Below are 24,163 nucleotides of genomic sequence, written 5' to 3'. Positions count from 1 at the left end.
GTCAAAGTGGTAAAGAGTAGGAACCCTCAGATGCTGCTCGGTGGAGTCCAAATGTATTCAGTTACCTTGGAAAATAAGATGGCATTATCAGTGAAGCTGAAAATGTATTCTGTGACCCAGCAGTTTGCTTTTAGTGTAAGGCTTAGAGAAACTTGTGCTCGTTTTATATATTTATACAACACTCATAAAGGCGTTGGGTATAAAAATCCTGTAGTTGTCTGCTTCCCACTGTTACAACAAAATGCCAAAGACGGAATAATGTATAAAGAAGAATTTTCTATTTAGCTTTTGGAAGTTCAAAGTCCAAATAATGTTGCCCTAGTTCTGATGAGGGCCTTCCCAATGGCATTACCCAATGGTGGGGGGTCATCATGGCAGGAGCACAAGCAAGAGCAAGAAACTGCCTAGCAATACAGGAAGCCAGGCAGACTCGCCTTTTCTTTCACAGCAGTTCTCTTGAGAAGACTAACTAGGATCTAATGAGATCTATCTAATCCCTTCCAAAGGCCGCACCCTTAATGACCTTGGACTACACTGTTTAAAAGGTCCTACTACTTAATAGTAACATGCCGAGGACCTCTGCAGGGCCCACTTAAACCATATCGACATCATAGCAAGTCCCCAGATGGAAACCCAAAGTAACATCAAGAGTGTGATGGATGTGTTATGAAATCCATCAATAGGGCAGTGAGTCATGGATGGCCACTACATGAAGGACACCGAGAAAGCTTATAAACACATCACAGGCTGAAAGAGTACTCAACGCCCATGTACAGACTGCTTCCACTTATTTAGTTGGAAGAGTGACAAAACTGTCTGGTTTATGAAGTGTACACTGCTTGAGGCAGATTGACTGCATCAACCTGGACCAGACCTCAGGGAGTCTAATGCAGGCAGTTCATTGTCAGTATATTTAAAACAGTACAATTTAGGGAAAGGCTTTTCTAGTCAGTCCAATTCTAGGTGCACAATAAAGGTTAAGGTGTGACCACATAGAAACTCCTTTACAAAGTACATGTGACCATGAGGGTGGGTTTCATATCTGAAAGGCCTAGAATCTAGTGTGGTCTCTGACCAAGACATCATAGAGGTCAGCAGGTCATAATGTACATGTAACATCTTCTGTCAGGATGGGTAATGGTCTAGGAGGGCAGAGTCTGGGATAATCATCCTGGGGAATTTGGGGGAGGTCTGCCTCTATAGCAAAAGGGGTGAGGTCTGCCTCCACAGACCGCAAAAAGGTCACCAGGTCATTAACAAGATCCACTCTCAGCTTTCTTGACTGAGGATACTCCCCTGCCTGGTTAACTTTCCTGGGTCTGTTAGTGCTTCTCTGTGAGCACAGGGTCTTCTGTGCTCCTAACAACTCCCTGCTTTCCCTTCTCCCCAGCCCCTGTCAGATACCATTCTACTTGTTGGCTAGCAATTTTGGCAGTTATAGATTTCCCATAGAAATGGCATCATGTCGTATTTTATTTGTCTTTTGGGGACTGGCTTCTTTCATTTTCCATTGATCCTCAAACAGTTCAACCAGGTTGCTGCACATTACAGAATGCCCTTCTGTCTGAAGGCTGAGTAGTTCATTGCCTACTAAGCTGTGTTTCTCTTTTATGTGCCCAGGGGCTTCCTTGTGTGTGTGTGTGTGTGTGTGTGTGTGTGTGTTAGCTTTGTGAACAGTGCTGCAGTACACATGCAGTGCTAATCTTTTAAAGACCCTGATTTCAGTTCTCGTGGTCAGTAAGCCAGAGGAGGCTGCTGGATCATACTGTATTTCTGTTTTAGTATAGTTTTGTGAGGCTAGCCTCAAACTCACAGTCCTCCTGCCTCAGTCCTCCTGTGTGGGGCTACAGACAAATTCTGGAGCAAAAGTAACACTAGTTTTGTTGCCATCATGTTAAACTTGTTAATTGTGGAAGAAGTGACATTAACATGGTGTCATGTTAGCCAAGAGTGCATGGTGGACGGCTTCGAACTCACTCCAGTCCTGCCTGCTTCTCAGCAGCGGTGTGAGGCTTCCTTCATCTGGGTACCAGCCACTTCAAGGGCTGATTTTTATTTTTGTCCAGTCTTTTTTTTTTTTTTTTGAGACAGGGTTTCTCTGTATAGTCCTGGCTGTCCTGGAACTCACTTAGTAGACCAGGTTGGCTTCGAACTCAGAAATCCGCCTGCCTCTGCTTCCAGAGTGCTGGAATTAAAGACATGCGCCACCACGCCCAGCTTTGTCCAGTCTTTAAAACTGTTCTTGTGCCAGGTTGGGGTGGCACACACCTTTGATCCCAGCATTTGGGAAGCAGAGGCAGGAGGATCTCTGTGAGTTCCAGGACAGCTAAGCTTAAAAAGAAAAACCCTGTCTCAAAAATAAACAAAAGCCCCCAAAGAAGAAAACAACAACTGATCCAACTGTTATCTCTGAGGCTTACTGCCTCCATCTGCTAACCTAGGCCTAATTCTGGAAGCTTCCATACAATCTTATCTAGGCCTAGAATGTTTTCATCCTTTGAGACTTACTGTTGAATAAGCTCACCCTTTCTAGCTCTTTCTGAATTTTTTTAAAAAAAATTATTTATCTTATGTATTCTGTAGCTCTACACTACACATTGTAGCTGTCTTTGGACATAACAGAAGAGGACATCAGTTATCATTACAGATGGTTGTGAGCCACCATGTAGTTGCTGGGATTTGAACTCAGGACCACTGAAGAGCAGTCAGTGCCCTTAACCACTGAGCCATCTCTCCAGCCCATCCCTAACCCTTCATGTTCTTCTCAGACTCATTTGGACTTCCCATGCAGACACACAGTTGTGAATATTTTTTATTTGTGTAAATATAGTTGATATATAGCTTGTAATATAGAAAAGTTTTCAGAACTTCCCTGACGGTGTTGCTACTGCTACAATCAAGATGTAGGATGTTGATTCCTTTGGGCCGCTGTGTCGCTACTTCCTCATCTCCAGGGACCATCTCTTACCCTGCACTTTCCCCTTTGCCCAATACCATCATGCCACATACAAGCTTTTAAGTTGGCCTTTTTTTTCTCTTACCATCATGCCTTTGAGATTTATCCATGCTGTTGTACGGCTCAGGTTTGTTTTTTGTTTTTTCCCCTTCTTTATTGATGGGTAGTATGCCACACAGAGGGGTCAGTTTACCCCTTCACCAGCTGGTAGATGCCTGTGTTCCCAGATTTTGGTGGTTATATTTTTATAATGAGTTTTTTAGACATGAATTTTTACTTCTCTTGGAATTATATAGTAAAGATGTAAAGAGTTTTTTTCTTTTCCTTAAAAGTATAGAGAAAGCTAAAGCTGCCTATGTATTAAGAAATTGCCAGGGTTTCAGAGAAACTACCATTTTGTATTCAGCATGGCATGAGTTCAGCATTTTTACTTAAATGATTTTCATTGTTGTATAGTAATATTTTGTTGTGTTTTTAAATTTTTCTTTTGCATTCATTTCCTTTACTTTATATGGGCAGAGGCATGAGTGTGTGTGCATGCATGTATAGAGGTCACAGGACAGTTTCTATCATGTGGGTTCTGGGGATTGAACTCACGTTATCAGGTTTGGTAGCAAGCCCCCTTATCCACTGAGCCATCTTACAGGGCCATGTTTCATTAAAGCTTATAAGATATGAAGATGAGTCTGTTCTCTAGAAATCTTTTACTAGTAGGCCTTTCTACTTAACGAATTACTGATTTGAAACTTGAAGGACAGACAGCCACCGCCTCGATGTCTTTTCCCTACAGACCAGTTCAGAGCTTAAGTTTCTAAATCTAAACAAATCATGGACCAATTACTCAAAAAGATCACTTGTTTTCTATTTATCTGGGAAAAAAGAGAGGGTATGTTTAAGGAAACTTTTGGATGTTTTCAAAGCAGTAATTAGTCTGTATTAGTGAGAATACAACTAAAAATGTGCCTGCCTGCCCTGCCCTGCCCTGCCCTGCCCTGCCCTGCCCTGCCCTCGCCCCCTCTCTTGCCCCACCCTCTCCCTCCCTCCCTCCCTTCCTTCCATTCTTTTGAGCCCAGGCTCTCACTAGTGGCCCAGGCTGGCTTTGAACTGTGCGCCATCATGCTTGGCTATTCTCCTTTTCAGTGAGTCAGAGGCTTGTTGAGTGTTGATGCCAGGCTTCTATTGATTTACACAGGAAAACAATGAAGAGTCGTTACATGGAGCTCTATGACCTTAATAAAGATTTGCTGAATGGATACAAGATTCGCTGTAACAACCACACAGAACTGCTAGGAAACCTGAAGGCGGTGAACCAAGCAATCCAAAGAGCAGGCCGTCTGCGCGGTAAGTCTTTCCCTGGTACCTGATTTGCCTATGGTATTTTGAAAACATGAGGGTCACAGAAGATTGTGGATACATTATAAAACTCACACTGAAGCCCAAAGCAGCCTTCCTTCAACACTCCAGAGCTGGCCCTGGCTTCTACTACTCAACCCAGGACTTTAGTTTTCTCTAGACAGATTTTTGGTTTTATTGTTCTGTTTTTTAAAGAAATAAAGCCTTGCAGGGCATGGTGGCATACACCTTTAATCCCAGCACTTAAGAGGTAGAAGAAGCAGGCAGATCTCTTGTTAGTATAGGCCAGCCTGACCTACAGAATGAGTCCCAGGACAGCCAAGGCTACATGAAGAAACCCTGTCTCAATAAATAAATAAATAGCCGGGCGTGGTGGCTCACGCCTTTAATCCCAGCACTTGGGAGGCAGAGGCAGGCGGATTTCTGAGTTCGAGGCCAGCCTGGTCTACAGAGTGAGTTCCAGGACAGCCAGGGCTACACAGAGAAACCCTGTCTCGAAAAACCAAAATCCAAAAAAAAGAAAAAAAGGAATAAAACCCTAAATTCCTTTTCTAAGATCTTGCTGTAGCTGCTAAAGCAGCAATTATCACCCTGTGGGGTGTGACCTCTCTGGAGGTCACATATCAGAAAATTACAATTTATAACAGTAGCAAAAGTGGTTATGAGTAGCAAAGAAATAATTTTATGGTTGGGGGTAACCACAACATGAAGAATTAACTATATCACAGGGTTGCAGCATTAGGAAGGTTGAGAACCACTGTCCTAAAGGAAAACTTAGTTTTATAATCCAAAGGAAGAAAATAACTTTGTAAGTTAGGGACGGAAAAAAACAAAACAAAACAAAAAAAAACCAACAACTGAAAATAACTTGGGCAAGCATCCATCTTGGAAGCGTAGAGAGTTGTGGGATAGGCCACAGGAAATGGAAATGCGGCCGGAGAGCTGCTGATTCCGCTGCTTCGATCAAGCTGCCTTTGTTAGGAGTGCAAGCTGAGTCATCTCTACAAACCTACTTTGATTCTGGCTTGGGATGACCTCTAAGTTTTTTTGTAATAAATTCTGTCTTTCCTAGAAGGTAGCAAGTTTTTTTTGTTTTTTTTGTTTTTTTGTTGTTTTTGTTTTTTTTTCGAGACAGAGTTTCTCTGTATAACCCTGGCTGTCCTGGAACTCACTTTGTAGACCAGGCTGGCCTCGAACTCAGAGATCCACCTGCCTCTACCTCCCGAGTGCTGGGATTAAAGACGTGAGCTACCACACCCTGCAGGAGGTAGCAAGTTAGCTATGTATATGTATATGTAATTCTTTTCTACCCTGGTTTTATGCTGTCTTCAAACTGTCCTTACCCCCCACCTCTTTTCTTTCAGACAGGGTTTCTCTGTTTAGCCCTGGCTATCCTGGAACTCACTCTGTAGACCAGGCTGGCCTTGAACTCAAAGATCTGCCTGCCTCTGCCTCCAGAATGCTGGGATTAAAGGCGTGCGCCACCAACCTGGCTTGGCTTTGAATCTCTAATTTCCCTTTTAATCATATTTTGGGAAGCACCGACTCAATGTTTTTTCTCACACAGTTGGAAAGCCAAAGAACCAGGTGATCAGTGCTTGTCGGGATGCGATTCGAAGCAACAACATCAACACCCTCTTCAGAATCATGCGAGTGGGCACTGCTCCTTCATAGGAGACAGGGAAAGAGGAAGGAAGCCCCTGCAAAAGGTCTAGACACGGAGCCTGGCTGGCTCCCGATCACAGCCTGGGCATCCAGCTGCTAAGGATGAAACCATGCTAACTGATACAGCTAAGGACAAAGCACTCCGGCTGAAAGCCTCCTTCATTGATATCAGTGGTGTTGCTGATTTGTATCTTAAAATATATCACCATTTCAGAATTTAACTTGTTTTTGTACATAAAGTTAGTGTATGAATTTATTCCCCCCGAAATTGTTACTGAAATTTAAAATGGAGTACCTACTTTTTCATTAAAAATAAAAGGCACTGGTCTTCCTTGTTGTTGTTTATAAATTACCACCATAGCAGAAATGCACAAACACTTTTATTTTGTGGGGAAAACAAAAAATACAGACATCCATTTTTTTTTATCACTCAAATGTATGTGTAAACATTTATATTAAGGGAAAACAAATCTAAAGGCAGTCTATCAGTTGGGGTAGCATTAGCTGGAATACAGATCTCCAAACGCATCTCTGGCTGCTCCTTTTTATTCTTAAGGAGCCACTGAAAACTGTTTTCATTCTTGTCTGCAGCGGCGGCCTTAGTGGCTCCCTCTGAGCCCAGCCTGACAAAGTGCCTTACAACCTTGTATTTACCCAACAGGAGAGAGGGAAGAGAGGGCAGAGAGGAGCCATGCTTCCTAATACAGGGCAGGGTGGCCATGCTGACACGCTTACGGCAGCACACAGTTGTCAAAGGGTGGTGGCAAGGGGTTTCAGCTGACCTATGTGTTTTTCCACACTTTTAAATTCCCAACAATGAACATGCATTGTTTATGTATTGTTATCTTTGGAGGGAATATCACCTTTAGGAAAAGGAGTTATGAGAACTGGAAGTTCACAGCTGGACACCGTGGTACTCTAGAATCTTAGCAATTAGAGAGCTAGGGTATACATAGACCCTTCTCGAAAACACCAATCAATAAGAAAACAAGAAAGAATTAGAGGCTCATTATTAAGAGAGACATGCCATTGGTCACACAGAAAGCAGCATAGCTTTTACCAACAAGAGGTATTGAGAGCCCACATTTGACTCTCTTGCCCCATGCCCAAAGCAGCAAGCAATCAGGATCAAGAATGAAGCAATTGCAAACTGAGGCAAGATCACTTGTGCAAACGTGACAGTATTCTTGGACAGACTAAGTGGAAGCTTTTCTGCCTTCCAACATGGACGACACGTTAAAAATACTCCATCTTCAATAGCCTTAGCTTATGCAATAGAACTTTATTTTAAACTTTGACTTATAACTTTATATTGTATAGCTGTACAAAAATATTTTGAGTTATTTTCATTTTTAACCTTTCTGAATTTTCTGTTAATACTAACACACACACACACACACACAGGCCCATACACTTATTGATTGTCTTCATTCTCACTGCTTTCCACCTGTGTTGTCTGCACATGGGAGTTAGCGCTTTAACAGCACACACTCTGAGCAGGTCATGTGAGTGAACACATAAGGTGGTGGCCTGTGAGTGACAGTTGTGTGCACAGCTGCCTGTTCTCCCTAGCCTCTCGGTGACTTTGAGTGATTTGGAATTCAGGCATCTTTCAGCTCCACTGTAGACGTACGGGCTCACTGTCATACACCATCTGTCTCACCCATACATCAACAATGCGGCACATGGCAACTGAAAAACGCAGCTGCTCACTAGAGCAGAAAGGCAACCTGTAGGTTCTATTGTTCTTGCAGACCAGGAGGCTCTGCAAAGACAGAGGGACCCTTCAGAGTTCTTCCCACTCAGGCACTTCAATGGGGGGTGGGGAGTGAGGGTGGGATGGGTGGGGGAGTGGGCCTGCCTTTAGTCTGCAGCAGTTCAGAAAAGGCAAGCTTCAAAAGTAACCGTTAGCAACAAAGTATGCGTAGTCCAACTTGAGCACTACTCTGGATTAAAGTGCGGTGGAGTCTACAACAGTATGCGTGGGCAACAGCCTGTCATTGGTCACTGCCTGGCGTGGGAAGACAACTCTCAAACTAGGTCTGGAGAGTCTTTTGTTTTTAATTTTTGAATCAGGGTTTCACTATATAGCTCTGACTGTCCTGAAACTCTCTTTGTAGACCAGGCTGGCCTTGAATTCACACATCTGCCTGCCTCTGCCTCCTGAGTGCTAGAATAAAGATGCGTGCTTCCCACTCCTGGCTCCATCTTTGTTTTTGAGGCAAGGTGTACTGCTGCCCAGGCTGGCCTTAAACTCGCTGTGTGGCTGAGGATAGTCTTGAACTCTTAATCCTCTTGCCTCTACCTTCCAAAAGCTGGGATTAAAGTATGTCCCCTCAGTTTAGGTCTGGATATTCTCATGTCATTATTTAAAAATTACTTTGTTTTATGATTAATACCAAAACATATAAAACTTGTAAGTATCTACTAGGATATGAATGTTAAAGTGTGTTTTACTGACTGGGTAAACAAAACAAATTGAAAGCCAATGTAAAAGACAGAATGCATTTGGATGGACTTTTAGGACGTCAGAGAAGTGTGAATAAGATACTTAAAGGTCCAGCGTTTTTCCTACCGATAAGTAAAGTCCACACTGAAACCTGCAAGGATAGTCAGGAACCAAGAAAGCAGCAAATAGATGTGGTGTGGGGTGGTGTGAGGACATCTCTCAGCCATCATGCACACCCCCACAATGGGAAGAGCTGTGCCACAGCCCCATGGAGCAGTTCAGGGGAAAGACCAGAGACAAAAGGAGGGCTTCTCCTCCTGAACTTCTCCTCCTGACACTGCCTTTTAGCACGGGGGTCTTTCAAAAGGAAGGGAAAGGCAGCAAGTTCCACACCCGGCCTTCCAGCATTTAGGAACGCATAGTCACTGGGAGGCTAGACTCAGAGAAGCCACGATGCCAGGTCTGGAAGGCAGTAGACGAGAGGAAATACATAGGGCAGTAAGCAGCTATGGAATTCCTGGAGCTATGTTAGGTTTCAGGCAGACCTCTTCCAAAAGAGCAACACTACCTCCCCGAGGGTACCCTATCCTCAGAGTCAGGGTGGAGCTCAGCCCACAGTGGGAGCACCGTGTGTCACAGCTCTCGGGCTCAGCAAGTTTCTACAACTACTTAGGAGTGAAGAAGAAAAACACTGATAGGCCTTGAGGACGCTGTGCTAAGTGAAACAAGCCAATCAGGAAGCGAGACCCACTGCACGATTCACTCATGAGGCGAACAGTCATCAAAGAAGGGCAGTAGCACTCCCCTATGGGAAGACAGAAAACCATTTCCACTTCCTATGAGGTCTGGGTGTTTTCCAGATGGCAGTGACGGGTGCTTTGGAGCACTTCAGTATGCTCAATTCCACGGACTGCACATGCAGGAACTGGTGCAGTGGCTCATGCCTGCAATTCCAGCACTTAGGAGGTTGAGGTGGCAGAATCAGTACTTCAGAGCTAGCCTGGGCTACATAGTACAACCCTGTCAAAAGAAACCAAACCAAACCAAACCAAACTCTAAGCCAAAAAAAAGTGACCCTGCTAAATTTTGTATATACACCATAAATTAAAAAAAAAATCACCAAAGTTAGAAAGTCGCCAAGGCAGTTACTACAGAACGAAGAGAATTGCAATGGGGGAAAACATTTTTTTCTGCAACCCAGGGACGAGTACATAGCTCTAGCATGAGGTCTAGATGAATTTTCTGAAAGGATGACCAAGAGTTGTTTTGCTTGGGGACAGGGTCTCACCGTGTAAGCCACACTGACCTTGGGAACTGAAGGTCCCCTTTCTCTGCCTCCCGAGGCTGGCATCACAGGTGTGCACCCACACAGCCTGCAAGGACAGCCTGCTCGGAGGACGCTGTTACCCAGCATGCCCCACTCTCCCTCACTCCACGAAGACCCCATGTTCCTGGCACTGGTGGAGTGAATGCTAGCTGGCTCTGCCCCATCTTGTTACTCATAGTAGATGAATGCGAAGTCCCAGAAGCCGCTTCTGCTTGGGAAGGCTTTGCTCTGCTCTAGGCTGCGGTGGTTGATGTGTTTCACAAACCTCAGCGTTTCTCTGTCTCTGTAGACCAACGCCAAAGAGTTGTTTTCTGGATTCACTATGAGCAGCTGTAACGGGAAACACGAGAGATGTCAGAACCCAGAGCTCGTTTTCCGCTCCGCTCGGGGGAGTCATCACAGAGCAGGTGGTTTCCATAGTGACTCTTTAGGCTGGGGAGGAGGTCCCAAAGAGTTTTTTATTAGGAGAGGTGTGTTTCTGTCTAGACATTTCCCAACAAGCTCTGCCTCACTAGCACAAACCCGGAAACGGTTTGGCCTAATGTGTTTGCTTCCAACTCCCTAGAAAGAGTGGTGGGTGTGAGCCTCTTAACTCAGGCTCTCAGTAAGGCACAACAGTGTGTGCTGAATTTCCTTTCGCTTTACTGAGTTACTGCAAGCTCCCATATATTCTTGTGAAATCAGAGCCACCTCGAGGCAGGCCAGCATGGATTTATCAGCTAAGAACACTGGCTGAGGTCATAAAATGTGTATTTCTTGCCGTCGTGGTGGCTCACACCTGTAACATCAGCTTTTGCTTGATGGAGGCAGGAGTGTTGTGCCAAGGGTGAGGCCAGCCTGGGCCGTAGAGTGAGGTCCTGCCTCAAACAAACAAACAAAGCAAAGAAACAAAACCAACAGGTAAATAAATTGGTGTCTGAAGAACAGAACTTTCTCAAGAGTTAGAAAGGAGAACTTGACAGAAGGAAGCCACTTACTTACCTCTTCATCTTCACCTTTAGCAATGTAGGAGGTAAAGCCGCCATATTCGGGCTCCCAGCCTGACGAGGGAAAGACAAAGGGCACTGAGCTCCCACTGCCAGAGTGAGTGACTGCTGAACTGGGGCTCTGGAACTTCTGTATTGGCCTTTAGCATCTGCTATCATGGATTCTCTCTCTATTAAATGGCTAATTTCCCAGACAGCTGAACTGAAACCCAGGCTTACTAATGAATATTGAAAGAGGAAATTAAAGGAATTAACCTTTCCATACCCAGATATAAATTCTGTTTGGGGAAACTAAAATTCACCATCCCCAACACCCTTTAGAATTCTGGGATTGTGGCCACAGGCCAGCACTTCTGAGTTGGCTGAGCTGGAGAGTCGCTTCGGAGAGCCTGCCTGGACTAAGGAGTTGATCCATGGCCCTGCTCCTCCCTACCTTCACAGCCACAGTACAGAAACAGGTCCAGGGCAAATTCAGTCTTGGTGTTGTCGTGGACTAATGTGTAATGGCCAGTCTTCCAACGCCTCAGCTCCCCCTGGCACATGGGAACGCTCGATTCTAAGAAAACACAAAATAATGCCCGGCAAACTTTTTACAACTTTATTACAAATGCTAGAATACAAGGACCCACCATAAGGTCTTGTGTCAGGCAGAGAAGATGTAGGAGTTATAAGGTCTTACTATTTAGTTGGGAGAATGCCGAGTTTTAGTATCTCTCTCTTCTCCCTCCAGCCCCCCAGTCTCACTCTGTAGACCAAGTTGGCCATAAACTCAGAGAGTCACCTGCCTCTGCCAAATGAATGCTGTGGTTAAAGGGGCCTGCCACCACACCTGGCCGAGTTTCAGTTTCTTTACATTTTAGACAAAGTAGAGATTTAATCACAAAATGAATCAGTAAATAAACTTTGAGCATACTTTTATGTATCTTAAAGCAAGGAAGAGATTTCTTATGTCACCATCAAAGCAGGAAACATGGAAGGTAGACAGATAGACTGATTACTAAAACTTTTTGTTGTTGCTGAGGGTCAAACTGAGGGGCCAGGAATGGCAGACAGGCACTTGATCATAGAGCTGCAGTCTAGCCCTTCTTGCTGCCTATTTGGAAGAGCTGGGATCTTTATAAAGCCCAGACTAGCCTTGAGGATATGGGTGTTCCATCATGCCCAGCTTTGAGCACTACAAAATTTCATTATGTCTAAGGGTCAGGGACAGAGTTCAGTGGTACAATGCTTGCCTGGCATGGCCAAATCTTGGGTTCCATTCTCAGTGCCACAAAAAGAACCACAAAATTCCAAAACATTTTATAAGGTTAAAATAAGATGGAGACCTGGGGCCTCTACTACCTCTTAGTTATAGACCCAGCTTAGCTCCTCCCTGTGAACCCTCCTAGCCCACCCCATTCCTTTGTGTCAGCTGCAGATACCTAGAAAGACTTTCTGCCTGGGATCCCCAGTGAGCACCCTGGGATGGGACTCAGGTAAGTCGGTTTTCACTCTCTTTTCTGGTCTCTCATTTGAAGCCCTGCAGCCGCACGCTTGCAGGGGCCCTTCCTCTCACCCTACCTCCATTTCCTGAGGATTCCACCTCTTAGCAGGGTCTTAGCCTATCTATTTCCTGCTGACCCTCTCGGCTTTCCCTCCTAGCCTAGCTCCTATATCAGCTGCAGACACTTAGAAAGCCTTTCTACCATGGGCCTCGGTGCCACAGGTGTTCTCTATCTTCCCTGTCCTGTTACAAGCTCTCCCTTCTCACCTAAGCCTGCAGCAGCATGCTTCAGGGGTCCCTCCTCTCACCCTACCTCCATTCCCTAACGACTCCAACTCTTGGTACAGACCCAGGGCTCCCCTAGCCCCTTCATCCTTGTCTCTGCAGCCTACCTGCAAGAGCCCCTCCTTTCACCACGCCTTCAACTCCCTGGGGACTTTACTTCTTAGTGTGGAAAGGATGCCCTAGCTCATTCCTACAGTTCCTCAGCCTTTTTTCTTGGCCTATCTCTATTCCTCTCTGCACCCACTGACCTGTAGAAGCACTCTCTACCAAGAAACCCATGGCCCCCACCACATTTTCCTAAAATCCAGGGAGGGCAATAGGAACTAAGATATCAACACCTAGACTCACTTCAATCATAACTACAGTTGCTTAGACAGAAACACAAACATGGAGAGCCATGATAAAGTGCCTGCACCAGAACCTAGTAACTCTACTACAGTAGGGTCTGGGAGATACGAGACAGCTGAAGCACATGACACATGACTTCAATTATGAATTATGAATATGTTCAAGGACCTTAAAGAGTATGTGAATAAATCTTTTAATGATGTCTACAAAAACACAAAGAAACAGTGGGATGAAATAATGAACGGTTCAAGACATGAAAGTTGGAAGAGAATAATTAAAGAAAACCCCAATCTGAAAAACTGGAGGTGAAAAACTTAGGAAGTCAAACAAAAACCTCAGAGAGAAGCCTCACCAAATGAAGGAGAGTCGTTCAGGCTTTGAGGACAAGGGTCAAGAAATGTTACAGAAAATCTAAAACAAACAAACAAACCCAGACACAAAACAACCAGAAAATCTGGGGCACTAGGAAAAGACCAAACCTACACATAATAATAATAGAGGAAGGAGAAGAAACCCAGGTTCAAAGACACAGAGAATATTTTCAGCAGAATCATAGAAGAAAAATTTCCCACTGTAAAGAAGGATATTTATAGGCATTTACATCAGGAAACATATAGAGCAATAAATAAACAAGACCAGAAAAATCCCTCATGACACAAAATAACTAAAACACCAAATGTATAGAACAAAAGAAAAAATATTAAAAACTACAAGGGAAAAAGATGAAGCAGCCAGAAGACCAAGTAAGGGCAGGCCAATTAGAGTAACACCTGACATATCAGTGGAGACTCTAAAAGCTAGAAAGGCCTGAATGGATGTTCTACAAACTCTTAAGAGACCACAGATGCGAGCCCAGATTACTATACCCAGCAAAACTATCCATCACCATAGATGGAAAAAATAAGATATTCCACAATAAAACTGAATTTAAGCAGCACTATTTACATAGAAGGCACTAGAAAAAAACCTTCGGTCTGAAGAGCTTAATTACACACAAGAAAACAAGGAATAAATAATCCAAGACCAGTCAATCAGAAGAGTGGGAAAAAACCCCACACCATAAATAAATAAATAGCAAGAATCAATAAACACTGTTGGTGGATAACTTTTAACATCAATGGTCTCAATTCCTCCTAAGGAGACACAAACTAACAGAATGGATGGGAAAAGAGGATACAGCTTTCTGATGCATCCAAGAAACAGACCATACCATTAAGGATAGATATCACCTTAGAACAAAAAAGGACGAAAAAGGTATTCTAAACAAATGGACTCAAAAAAAAAAAAAAAAAAAGCAGGTGAAGCCATTTTAGTATCTGACAAGATATTTCAAACCAAAACTAATCAGAAGAGAAGGGAAGGACACTAAAAACTCAAAGGAAAAACTTACAAGATGATATTGGAACTTAAACATTTATACACCAAACCCAAGGTACAGAACTAAGCCAGGTAATCTCAAAGGGTCAAACACAAATGGCTGAGAAACCCTTAAAAAATATTCAACATCCTTAGTCATCAAGGAACTAAAAATAAAAGTACTTTTGAGATTCTATCTTATATCATTCAAAATGGCCATGCATGCCTTTAATCCCAGCACCTGGGAGGCAGAGGCAGGCAGATTTCTGAGTTTGAGGCCAGCCTGGTCTACAAAGTGAGTTCCAGGACAGCCAGGGCTACACAGAGAAACCCTGTCTTGAACCACCCCCCCCCCAAAAAAAAAAAAAGAAAGAAAGAGAAAAGAAAACAAATGATAGCTTATGTTGTCAAGGACTTGGAAAAAGGGGAACACGTATTTATTGAAGGTGGGAATGCAAACTTGTACAGCCACCATGAAAATCAGTGTGGCAGTTCCTCAGGAAGCTGGGAATGGCTCTAGCTCAAGATCACTACTCCTGCTGGGCATGTACCCAGAGGACTCTACATCCTACTCAGATATATTGCTCATCTATGTTTATTGCCGCTCTGCTCCTAATTGCCAGAGGGTACCCTGCATGCTATCAGATAAGAAAAGGGAACCATTGACCCAGCCACAAATGCTGTGTGATTTACAAAGGTGAACTGTTTGAGAGATATGCTGGGGTAACAGTGGCACAAACATCGTGGGGGTGACCCACCACACTGACTGGATTTAAGGCCTACGTCACAAGATGGAGCCCATGCCTGACACCGCATTGGTGGCCCAAACCCAAGACTGGATAGATCACAGGTCTAAAGAAAAACCAATTAATAGTGTTCTGCTAAAGGAACATAACAACGACTCTTAATGAGATTATGCTAGACCCATAGATCTTACTCAGCCATCGGAGAAGCTCCTTCTTGCAGTAGATGGAGACTAACTCAGAGACCTGCAACTGGACAATATGGAGAAACAGAGATTTTGGAATACTCAGACCTAAATGGGATGTCTTTATCAAACTCTCCCTTCAGGGCCTAGAGAGCTATGTAGAAGAGAAGACAGAAAGACTGTTAAGAGCCAAAGGGGATGGATGACTCCAAACACAAAAACAACTCCAAATGACTCCTCCACACACAACAGGACTGATGCACGTATGAATTCACAGAGACTGTGGCAGCATGGACACAGCACTGTAACGGGGTCATGTGACAAAGAATGACTATGACTGAGCAGCCTCAGTGGGAGGGTGATACAGAAAAGTGTCCCTGAGGAAGTGCCACTGCTCGGATCTGCATGAGAAGGAATGCAGGAAGAACATTTTTGGGAGGAGAAGATCTAGTATACTTTATCAGACTGGGAACACTAGCAGCAGTCGAGGGGCGTGCTCCTGAGGGAATGACACAAGATGCCATGTAAGCCTTCAGCACCGGGTGAGCTCTCTTTGTTTTCTGAGTATAGATTTGACCTCTGCCATCTCCTAGGAGAACTCAAGATCCTGGAGAGCTGGGCAAGTACTTTTTATATGGATAAGGATAAATCATTTGAGTCTGACACCTTAGACCACAGTCATTCTGACACCCAAGGATAAATCGTGGAATGTGAAATAGTCTCAGGTAAAAATAAAGGTGGGGCCTAACACCAGCTCACCTTTCTTTGCTTCCTCTTCCTGTGCTTCTGGGTCTGCCTGTTCACCGTTCTCTTGACTGTGACTGCCAGCGGCCACCTGATTATTCTCTGGCCCCGAGGGGCGTCGGCTAGTCCCTTCTTCAGTGCCAGCAGCAGCACTGGCTGTCTCCCCCTCTCCTTTCTCCTCAGTCTCATCATCTTCTGAAGGGGCCAAGAAGTGAAGCTTCAGGCCAGTGAGGTTGGAGAGCAGCAGGAAGAGCGCCTCAGAGCGGAACAGGCCCATGCATTCCTTCAGCACGTCAGGGAGGTTATTTTCTTCTGCTTTCTCATAAAACCTGGAAAGCAGCGATGGCCAGCCCCTCAGCCCCACACGTCAGGTTGCCCGAGCAATCAAAGCGGGCCATTAGCTTTGAGCCCTTCTCCCTAAATGATGGCACAACTTAATGATACTAGTGAGTGTCTGCTAGGACCTGCTACAGCACAGCCTGGGGAACTAAACGTTAAGGCAAGTGTGCTACTGGGGATGAGCAACACGGATGAGAGGGAGATGCTAAATCCAGATGGAGTCGCCTGTGATGGCGACCTCTACCTTTTGTTTGGGGGACCATGGCTTTTCCATTCCACATCTCCTTTCTCCAAGGCTTCACAGACCTCTGCAAATTTCTCAGGCTGGAAAAGAAGCAAATAAAAGAAGTGAGCAAATCCTCCTGCAGTCCCTCACTATTCCAGCAGGAGGAGCAGCTCTGTAGGATATCAGCTGGCTGATTCCAGAGAGGGCCATTTGAATATTTCCTCTTTCCCACAAGATCTCTGTGGCACCTGTACCTAAAAAGAGCCAAGTATTGTCAGTCTATTTATTATTAAAGATTTTTATTTGCATATATACGTGTGATGTATATGAATATGTACACATGAATACATGCACCCATGCATGCGTGGGTATAAGCCAGAGAAGTATTTCTTCCACTGGTCCCTCACTGAACCTGCAGCTTGTGGTTCCTTGATCCTCTCCCCATTAGGTTGGTAGCCAGCGATTCCACCCTCTTGTCTCCAGTCCCATAAGATAAGCAAAAAAACCCACATGCCCATGTGGGTGCTAGGGATCTGAGCTTTAATCCCAGCACTTGGGAGGCAGAGACAGGTGGATTTCTGAGTTCAAGGCCACCTTGGTCTACAGAGTGAGTTCCAGGACAGCCAGCAAAACCCTGTCTCAAAAACAACAAACAAAACAAAACAAAACAAAACAAATTATTATATGCATGTGGGTATTTTGCCTGAATGTTTATGTATCTGTGCATTGCCTATGGGTCCCCTGGAGATGGAGTTACACACAGTGGTTTAGCTACTATTATTTCTGTAACAAGATAATGCCCCTCGAATTCTGTACCATTCAATGTCAGCTGTGAAATTCTGACAGAGTCAGTTTATAGAACCCCTCCTCCTTTTTGACGGAGGAAGAGCCCTTGGGAATGTATGTCCACGTATCCACCGTGGTCATGACGTACTCTCTCAGTATGTGTTATTTCACTCCGCTCTCACAACAGTAAGTAAGGCAAGGTGGCTCTCATCCCATTGTAACCAGGAACACAACAGACACCTAGTGAGACCGGCTGCTCAGGTCAGGGACACCTGAGCCAGGACATGACTTCTGACTTCAGCTCTCTTCCTCCTCAAGTTGCCTCATGATGGTCAAACATTCAGTATTAGATCAACTATCTATTAAAATCCACTAGCAATCTATTTACTAAAAATAACAAGTACCACACTAACCAAATGAAAAGAAAAAAACCCAAACTAGATACCAGGGTCCCTATTAGGGAAGAAATGTGCATGTGCGCGGGTGTACACTGAGCAATACAGTCCTGGAGGAATACAGGCGAGAGGGCGCAGTGGTTACAGTGCTGTTTACAGAGAACCCCCATCTGGAACTGATTCAGGGGCAGGGGATCTGATGCCTTCTTCTGGCATTTAAGCACCCACATGCATGTGTGCATACATTCATGTTTTTATTTAAAAACAAAAGATAAACCTTAAAAGAAAGAGTTCATAGAATTCTGGGGATATCATGCATACACCTGACAGCAATGCCTACTATCATGATTTGTGTATTTCATTTGAAGAGAATACATAAACATCTGAACTAAGAAGGAAAATAAATCTTGATGCAGTCAATTTTACCAAGATGAAATGTCAGACAACACATAGAAACCAGGGTATGGTGGCCTACCTTAAGAAACTCCTTCAGGAGAATTTCAGACCTTTCTTCAAATTCTTCTTGAATTTGCATTTGATAATCCATTTCCAGGTAAGCAGGGTTGATCCACTCATATAAAATTTCATGCTTACAAGAGAAGCAGCAGATAGAGGAGATGCGTTAGTCTCTACAGCTTCTGTCCTTACACCAGTCCACAGCTCTCACTTTTCATGTTTCTCCTATCAAACAAAGAGTACTGGAAAACATTGTCAAAATCTATGTACGAAAAGTGGATGTTCCAAGTCGAGTTCCAGCACTGGCAAAACCCAATTTTAAGATCAGAAAAACATGCTGGGTACATAGTTCATTGGAAGAGTTCTTGGTTAACATATGTAAGGCCCCTGGTTTGATGTCTAATGCTGCAAAATACATGTCAGCTCTCATGGTCCTCCCAAGTAAAGACAGAAAAACAACTGATATGCTACAGTATGTACGCAAGGTAAGAATTCCCATAATTTATGCTTACATCTTGTGGGATGTGAGGGTTTCGAGGGATTGGGGGCTCAAAGTAGGTAGGAGGCCTGGTTAATGAAGGACCATAAAACCAGCCACTTATAGACAAACGTGATGTTTCTTCAGACAGGACTTCAGACACCTGCAAGAGCAAGACCGTTGGCACATCAACACAAAGGATGACGGATGAAGGCACTGATCAAGGCACATTAGTTTGAACCCATCGGGCTGGGACAGCGAGTTCAATGGGAAGGAGACACAGTTAGATACGGGTGATCAGAGAGCCAGACCCCTGATCCCTAGTGTACTGTAGGTTTCTTTTACGTTCTTTACCTGGTGAAAGGATACTGGAGACACTTCAAAGAAAACCAGTTTGTTCCAGGAAGGGATAAGAGACTTGACAATCTGCTTTGGCTGCAAGTGTTCTGCATCGGGAGAGAAGACACCATGAATAGGTCCAGCATCATTAACTCTTTCAGGCTGCCTCATCCGGTTCTCGGCAGTCTCAAACAGTCCCTCCTACCTGTCACTCAAACTTGCTCGTTCAGCTAGGTGATACGCGATTCTACCACATTGTCTACCTATTGCTGATGAGAGCCAGATTAGGTTCTTATTTTCCTGGAGTCAACCTGTGGAGAGTACCCCCTCAAAAGACCTGATTTCTTGTCAGAGTGCTGTTAGCAGACTCATACGCACATGTGCTTTTTAACCCTTCCGTGGTCAGTACACAGGAGCAAGGCCCACTTCTCATCCGGATCAGCTTTGTCTCTGGAGAACTAACTTGAAATGTAACTTCAAGAGGTGGTTGTCAGGCTCGCATTAATTCCACCTGTGGTAGTCACTGTGCTAATACACGGTTTCTCTCTCATTTGACACATCATATGTCAGAGTGGTTGTCCTGAGGCAAATGTTTGGAATTAGAAGTGGCTATCTGGACGTGGTCAACGTCCATCTTACCATCAGTGTCATAAAGGTCCAGGGTGCCCCCCAAGTCCCTGTCCCAAGAAGGAACCAGGTACAGAATGAAAGCGATCCGGCGCCCCTCCAGTTCATCATCATGGCAGAGCAGAGCATCTGCAAGCACAAGCACACAGAGCGTCATTTAGATCTCTGCACACACAGCAGCTGCTATCTGCTTCTGTACTCACTCAGCCCCGACACAGATCTGTAAGGCTGACTCCAGCTTTAACTGGCTTGCAGTTTTAAAATGACACTTCTCCTTTGTAAAGGAAGCAACAAAGCTCAGACAGTATAGGAAGTTTTAAGCACAATGAATCCAGACAGATCTACAACACAGTTACAAACACTATTTTCCCACATACTTTTGTAGTATTTTCCCCTCAAGAACATGCATTTACTTGAAGAAATGTTAATGCTATAGTGGTGGGTTGTGGGCTGGGTTTTTCAAAATTACAAAGCGAGTCTTTCCATATCAATATACACCCCTGACATCACTTCTATTGGCTGCAGTTATTATACTATATAGAGGCACTATGTACCTTCTCTTTAATTGCATTTCTATTTGTTATTAAATTGTTTGTATTTCTTGGCTATTCCAAAGAATGCCTTAATGAATCTTAGAGTTCCTGGGTATATACGTTCCTTTGTTGTTGTTGTTTTTTTAATTTAAACATTTATTTATTTTGATGTTAGTGGCAGACGAGGGACATGTGGATTAGAGGACAACATAGGAAGCTGGTCCTCCCCTTCCACCATGTAGGTCTCAGGAATGTAACCCAGATTGTCAGATTTAGTGGCAAGTGCCTTTAACCCACAGAACCAAGCCACCTCAGGGCAACTTAACCTGCAGTAATTTAGCAATAGTAAAATTACCGTGTGAAAAGAACTGAACCAAAGTTTGGTGAAAAGCATGACAGTTACATAATCTGGAAGCAGCATGTCCAAGGTTCTTGGTTTGTCTCCCATAATTCTTCCAGTCCCATAATTCTTAAAGGCCTGGTAGCAAAGCCTTACAATCCTAGCTACTGCAGAGGTTGAGCAAGAGAATCAAGTTTAAGGCCAATCTGGGCTACAGGGTGGGTTCAAAGGCAACCTAGGTGACTTAGATGCCCATCAAAAAAAAAGGAGAGAGAGAAGGAGAGAAAGGGAAGAGAGAGGGAAGAGAGAGGGAAGGGAAGGTAAGGGAAGGGCTGAGGATACAGCTCAGAGTAGCATCTGCCTAGCAAGTTGAGACCCTGGGTTTAATCCTAACAGCAAAACAAACAGCAAAAGCACCTGGCACAAAGTGTGTACGGATAGGAGGAAAGAGTGGCAATCTGAGACTGGCCTCCCTGTAAGTCCTCCAAGGTCACAGGTCCCATCACTAAGAAGATGACACATACTTTGAATCATCCAGCAGGATTCAGAAAAGCTCAGCATTAGCTATGACACTCCTTCCAAATGCACGTCTCAAGGAGAATCACTCAATTATAAGGAAACACCAGGTAAACCTAGACTGAAGGAGTTGTTAACAGATAACTGTCTATAAGTCTTTAGATGCATCAAGGTCCAGGAAGTCTAGGAGCCCAGGAGGTTATTGTAGAGTGCAGGAGGCTCAGCAGACAGGACAAGTGGATGCTGTCCTTTTGCCTCAAGGATCGAATAGTAACTAGTGAACGAGGCCTATGAATTAGATGGGAACAACACAGACCTGTCGAGTTTCCGACTCTGAAACTCTCACGGAGGAAGACTGACTGCAGTGTTCAGGCCTATGGAATCTCAGGACTGCAACTGTCTTTCAAGTAAAATACCACAATTATTTGTGGTATGCTTGACCCTTCTATTTAAGCTGGATGTGGTGTCATTCAAGAGGCAGACGGTCTCTGTTAGACTGAGGCCAACCTGAATCACGAAAGTCTCAAAGGAAACAAAACGATAAAGAAGAACGAGAACTGAAGATAACACCGTGGCTTTTCACATGCATCACTACGTTTACCCCCAAAACGCTTTACCAATTTAGACTTCCCAGAGGCCATACAGGATAGCAAACCTGAGTCAAAATTTAGCAAGACAAAACTAAGTAACCTTTCCTTCCATATAAAAAGGCATACATATTCCAGTGCACATTTCTGAGCTCTGAAGGGGAACTGGAAGGCGAAAGAAAGCTCTGAGGAGGGAAGGCAGGTGACGACAGGACTATTACTATTTATGTGTTCATGTCCTATGTCCACTCACTAAATTCAAAATAAGAGAAGGAAAACCAGCGTTAAAGGAGATGGGAACTTTTAGAAGCCTTAGGACAGAATTTATAGCATCACCTTTTGGGTTTTACAATACTGTGTGCAGGCTGGTATGAGAACTTTTCTGCAAATACGTTCAATAGCTCTCACACACCCACAGAGAACCATTACCTTACCCTTTGTGGTATGATGGTTACTTCTGTGTGTGAGCTGAGTCCTTACAAGGAAGACCCCGAAGCTAGCTGGTACCCTGATGCTACCTTCCCGTCATGGTGAAGTTAAAGCCTCAAAATCTTTAGACAGCTGGGCTTTAGCCTCCTTACCAGTGAACTCGTATTTCGCACACGACATGTCAATGGTTGGTTCTAGGTCAATGCCGGAAACCTTAGAAAGCCAGGCCCGAAAATCTTCAAACATAAGTTTCCTAGAAGGGTGAACAAAAGACAGCTCGTGAGGCCGCAGCTCTGCAGCAGTGCTATTCCTATAGATCTTCTCTTAAGGTCACATTTAATTCAAGAGCCCAGTTCTCAGATTTCACTCACGAGACCCTGAGAGGTGCTCTATCTCTCTTTAAACTTGTGCAGCGTCAAGTTCCCAGAAAAACAGTGGAACTCTCCAGCCACCTTATTGTACTTGCTCCGAGTCTCCTCATGTATTTCATTCTCTAGCAGTTTGCCTTCATTTGAGATGTCCTCCATACCAGCACTTTGGACTCAGTTGTAAGTCCCTACATCACTTTGTCATTACAAATCACCCATTGTCAGAGAGCCTTTTCAGTAGCAAATGGGAAAACTCAATTGCTATTTTTACACACTCTGCTGCCCACATCAAATCTGTGAGTTTCCTGCTGGTACCTACCTATTTTTGGAAATAGTTCAATTCTTACACTATCTACATACAGGATTAATGGTTCAGACTCACAGGACTGGTCCCATCTTCAGACTCAGTCAGAAGATCAGCTCATGAGGCTTATACCCTGGTGGCTGGGTATAAACAGGAGGCCCCTACAACACCCTCCTCAAGTTGGATCCTCTATTAGGTAATGTTTCCTTACTGTAGTTCTAGTTTATTAACAAAAGAAACAACTCAGGGGTTGAAGAGAAGGCGCAGAGGTTAACAGCACTCCCTGCTCTTGCAGAAAACCTGGGTTTAGTAGACATGAGTGATTAAACAAACCACTAGCCACGGGTGATGGATCCAGCCTATCGTAAGCCCTTCTTCTCTTTGAAACAAGACCTTATGCTTATAGTTCAGTCTTGGTCTACAATGTACTACGAAGCTCATCCTAGACCCAAACTTGTGGCATCCTCCTACCTCATCCGAACATCCTCGTTGTTTTTACTGGAGGTAGAACAGTTAGGGCCAAGAGCTGTAACCCTCTTAGTTATCTTCTTGGCAACTGTCCCTCCTTCCCCAGACTCGGGGCTTGTCTGTTACCTTTAGCTCTGGTATTTTAGAAAGGGTTTTTTCCCTAACAAAAGATTCTCCCTTTGCCTTTATTAATCTCAACATTTTAAGTTTTAGGAGCTTGGTGTCAGGAATGGGGACTAAGATCAAATATGCATTTCCTGTTATAAATCTCAGTATCATAAGCACTAATACTAATGCAGTGATGTGCCCTTGAAATTAGGATTTTTTTTTTCAAGACAGGGTTTCTCTGTGCAGTCCCGGCTGTCCTGGAACTCCCTCTGTAGACCAGGCTGGTCTCAAACTCAGAAATCTGCCTGCCTCTGCCTCCTGAGTGCTGGGATTAAAGGCGTGCACCACCACGCCTGGCTTTTTTTTTTTTTTTTTTTTTTTTAAGTAATTCTAGTTTTGGTTACATCTACATGTGCACCTTTCCTGGCTTTTAATTGTATCCTAACTGAGAACAGCTTTCTCTTCACTTTTGGGACATAACTGTCAACAAACCCATTTTCGCATTTTATGTATTTGATGCTACTTTGTTTTCACAAAGGCAAGAAGCTGGATCCAGAGTTCAGCAGTTAGTGCTAGGGACTCCAGTAACACTACTACTGCCACTTAACAAGCACTTGGGTGAACAGCTGCAGGAGATCATAAAACGACCTTTCTAAAATTTAAATTTAGTGCGTGTGTATGTGTGTGTGTGTACATGTACCATGGAAGACATGTGGAGGTAAGAGGACAATACGTAGAAGTTAGTTCTCTTCTTCTACCATGTGTGTACTGGGAATTGAACGCAGGTCATCAGGCTTGGTGGCAAGCACCTTTACCAGCTGAGCCAACACACACGGCCCACAAAATAACTTTAAGTTGTAGTAACAATAAATACTAAATTAATCACACAACAGTCAACAAAACCCACAGATGTTCTGATGCTAGCAGGGTGTAAGTAGAAAAAGATAATGAACATTTATTTCTATTTTAAGCTAAGCTAGGCTT

General features: G+C 44.1%; 2 protein-coding genes across 7 annotated transcripts in view; one reads left to right on the top strand and one right to left on the bottom strand.

Annotated features, from left to right (window-relative positions):
- The window catches only part of Bbs2 (Bardet-Biedl syndrome 2 (human)), a 31,418-nt gene extending 25,111 nt beyond the window's left edge, over positions 1 to 6,307 (top strand). For 2 of the 3 annotated variants that reach the window (XR_001778463.2, XM_030243735.1), the window contains exons 16-17: positions 4,149 to 4,297; positions 5,877 to 6,301. Coding sequence is in view for 2 of the 3 variants with exons in the window: in XM_030243735.1 (XP_030099595.1) it covers positions 4,149 to 4,297; positions 5,877 to 5,983 (256 nt within the window). In the remaining variant the exon portion in view is untranslated. Of the gene's footprint in view, positions 1 to 4,148; positions 4,298 to 5,876 lie in introns of all 3 variants that reach the window. The other variant, NM_026116.3, reaches the window with a different exon arrangement.
- Positions 6,308 to 6,336: 29 nt separating this feature from the next.
- Ogfod1 (2-oxoglutarate and iron-dependent oxygenase domain containing 1) overlaps positions 6,337 to 24,163 on the bottom strand; it is a 30,801-nt gene continuing 12,974 nt past the window's right edge. For 2 of the 4 annotated variants that reach the window (XM_006531053.4, XM_006531054.4), the window contains 10 exons: positions 22,084 to 22,184; positions 19,539 to 19,655; positions 18,915 to 19,006; positions 18,595 to 18,723; positions 18,102 to 18,215; positions 16,464 to 16,543; positions 15,896 to 16,209; positions 11,170 to 11,292; positions 10,732 to 10,790; positions 6,786 to 10,080 (listed from right to left, as the gene is read on the bottom strand). In XM_006531053.4, coding sequence (XP_006531116.1) covers positions 9,919 to 10,080; positions 10,732 to 10,790; positions 11,170 to 11,292; positions 15,896 to 16,209; positions 16,464 to 16,543; positions 18,102 to 18,215; positions 18,595 to 18,723; positions 18,915 to 19,006; positions 19,539 to 19,655; positions 22,084 to 22,184 — 1,291 coding nt within the window. In that variant the 3' untranslated portion in view covers positions 6,786 to 9,918. Of the gene's footprint in view, positions 10,081 to 10,731; positions 10,791 to 11,169; positions 11,293 to 15,895; positions 16,210 to 16,463; positions 16,544 to 18,101; positions 18,216 to 18,594; positions 18,724 to 18,914; positions 19,007 to 19,538; positions 19,656 to 22,083; positions 22,185 to 24,163 lie in introns of all 4 variants that reach the window. The other 2 variants (NM_177767.4, NM_001093757.1) reach the window with 2 other exon arrangements.

This window comes from Mus musculus, chromosome 8 (genome assembly GCF_000001635.26).
Source record: "Mus musculus strain C57BL/6J chromosome 8, GRCm38.p6 C57BL/6J".
NCBI lineage: Eukaryota > Metazoa > Chordata > Mammalia > Rodentia > Muridae > Mus > Mus musculus.
The sequence above is the reverse complement of the archived record's forward strand: the minus strand, read 5'-3'. Positions and strand labels throughout refer to the sequence as shown.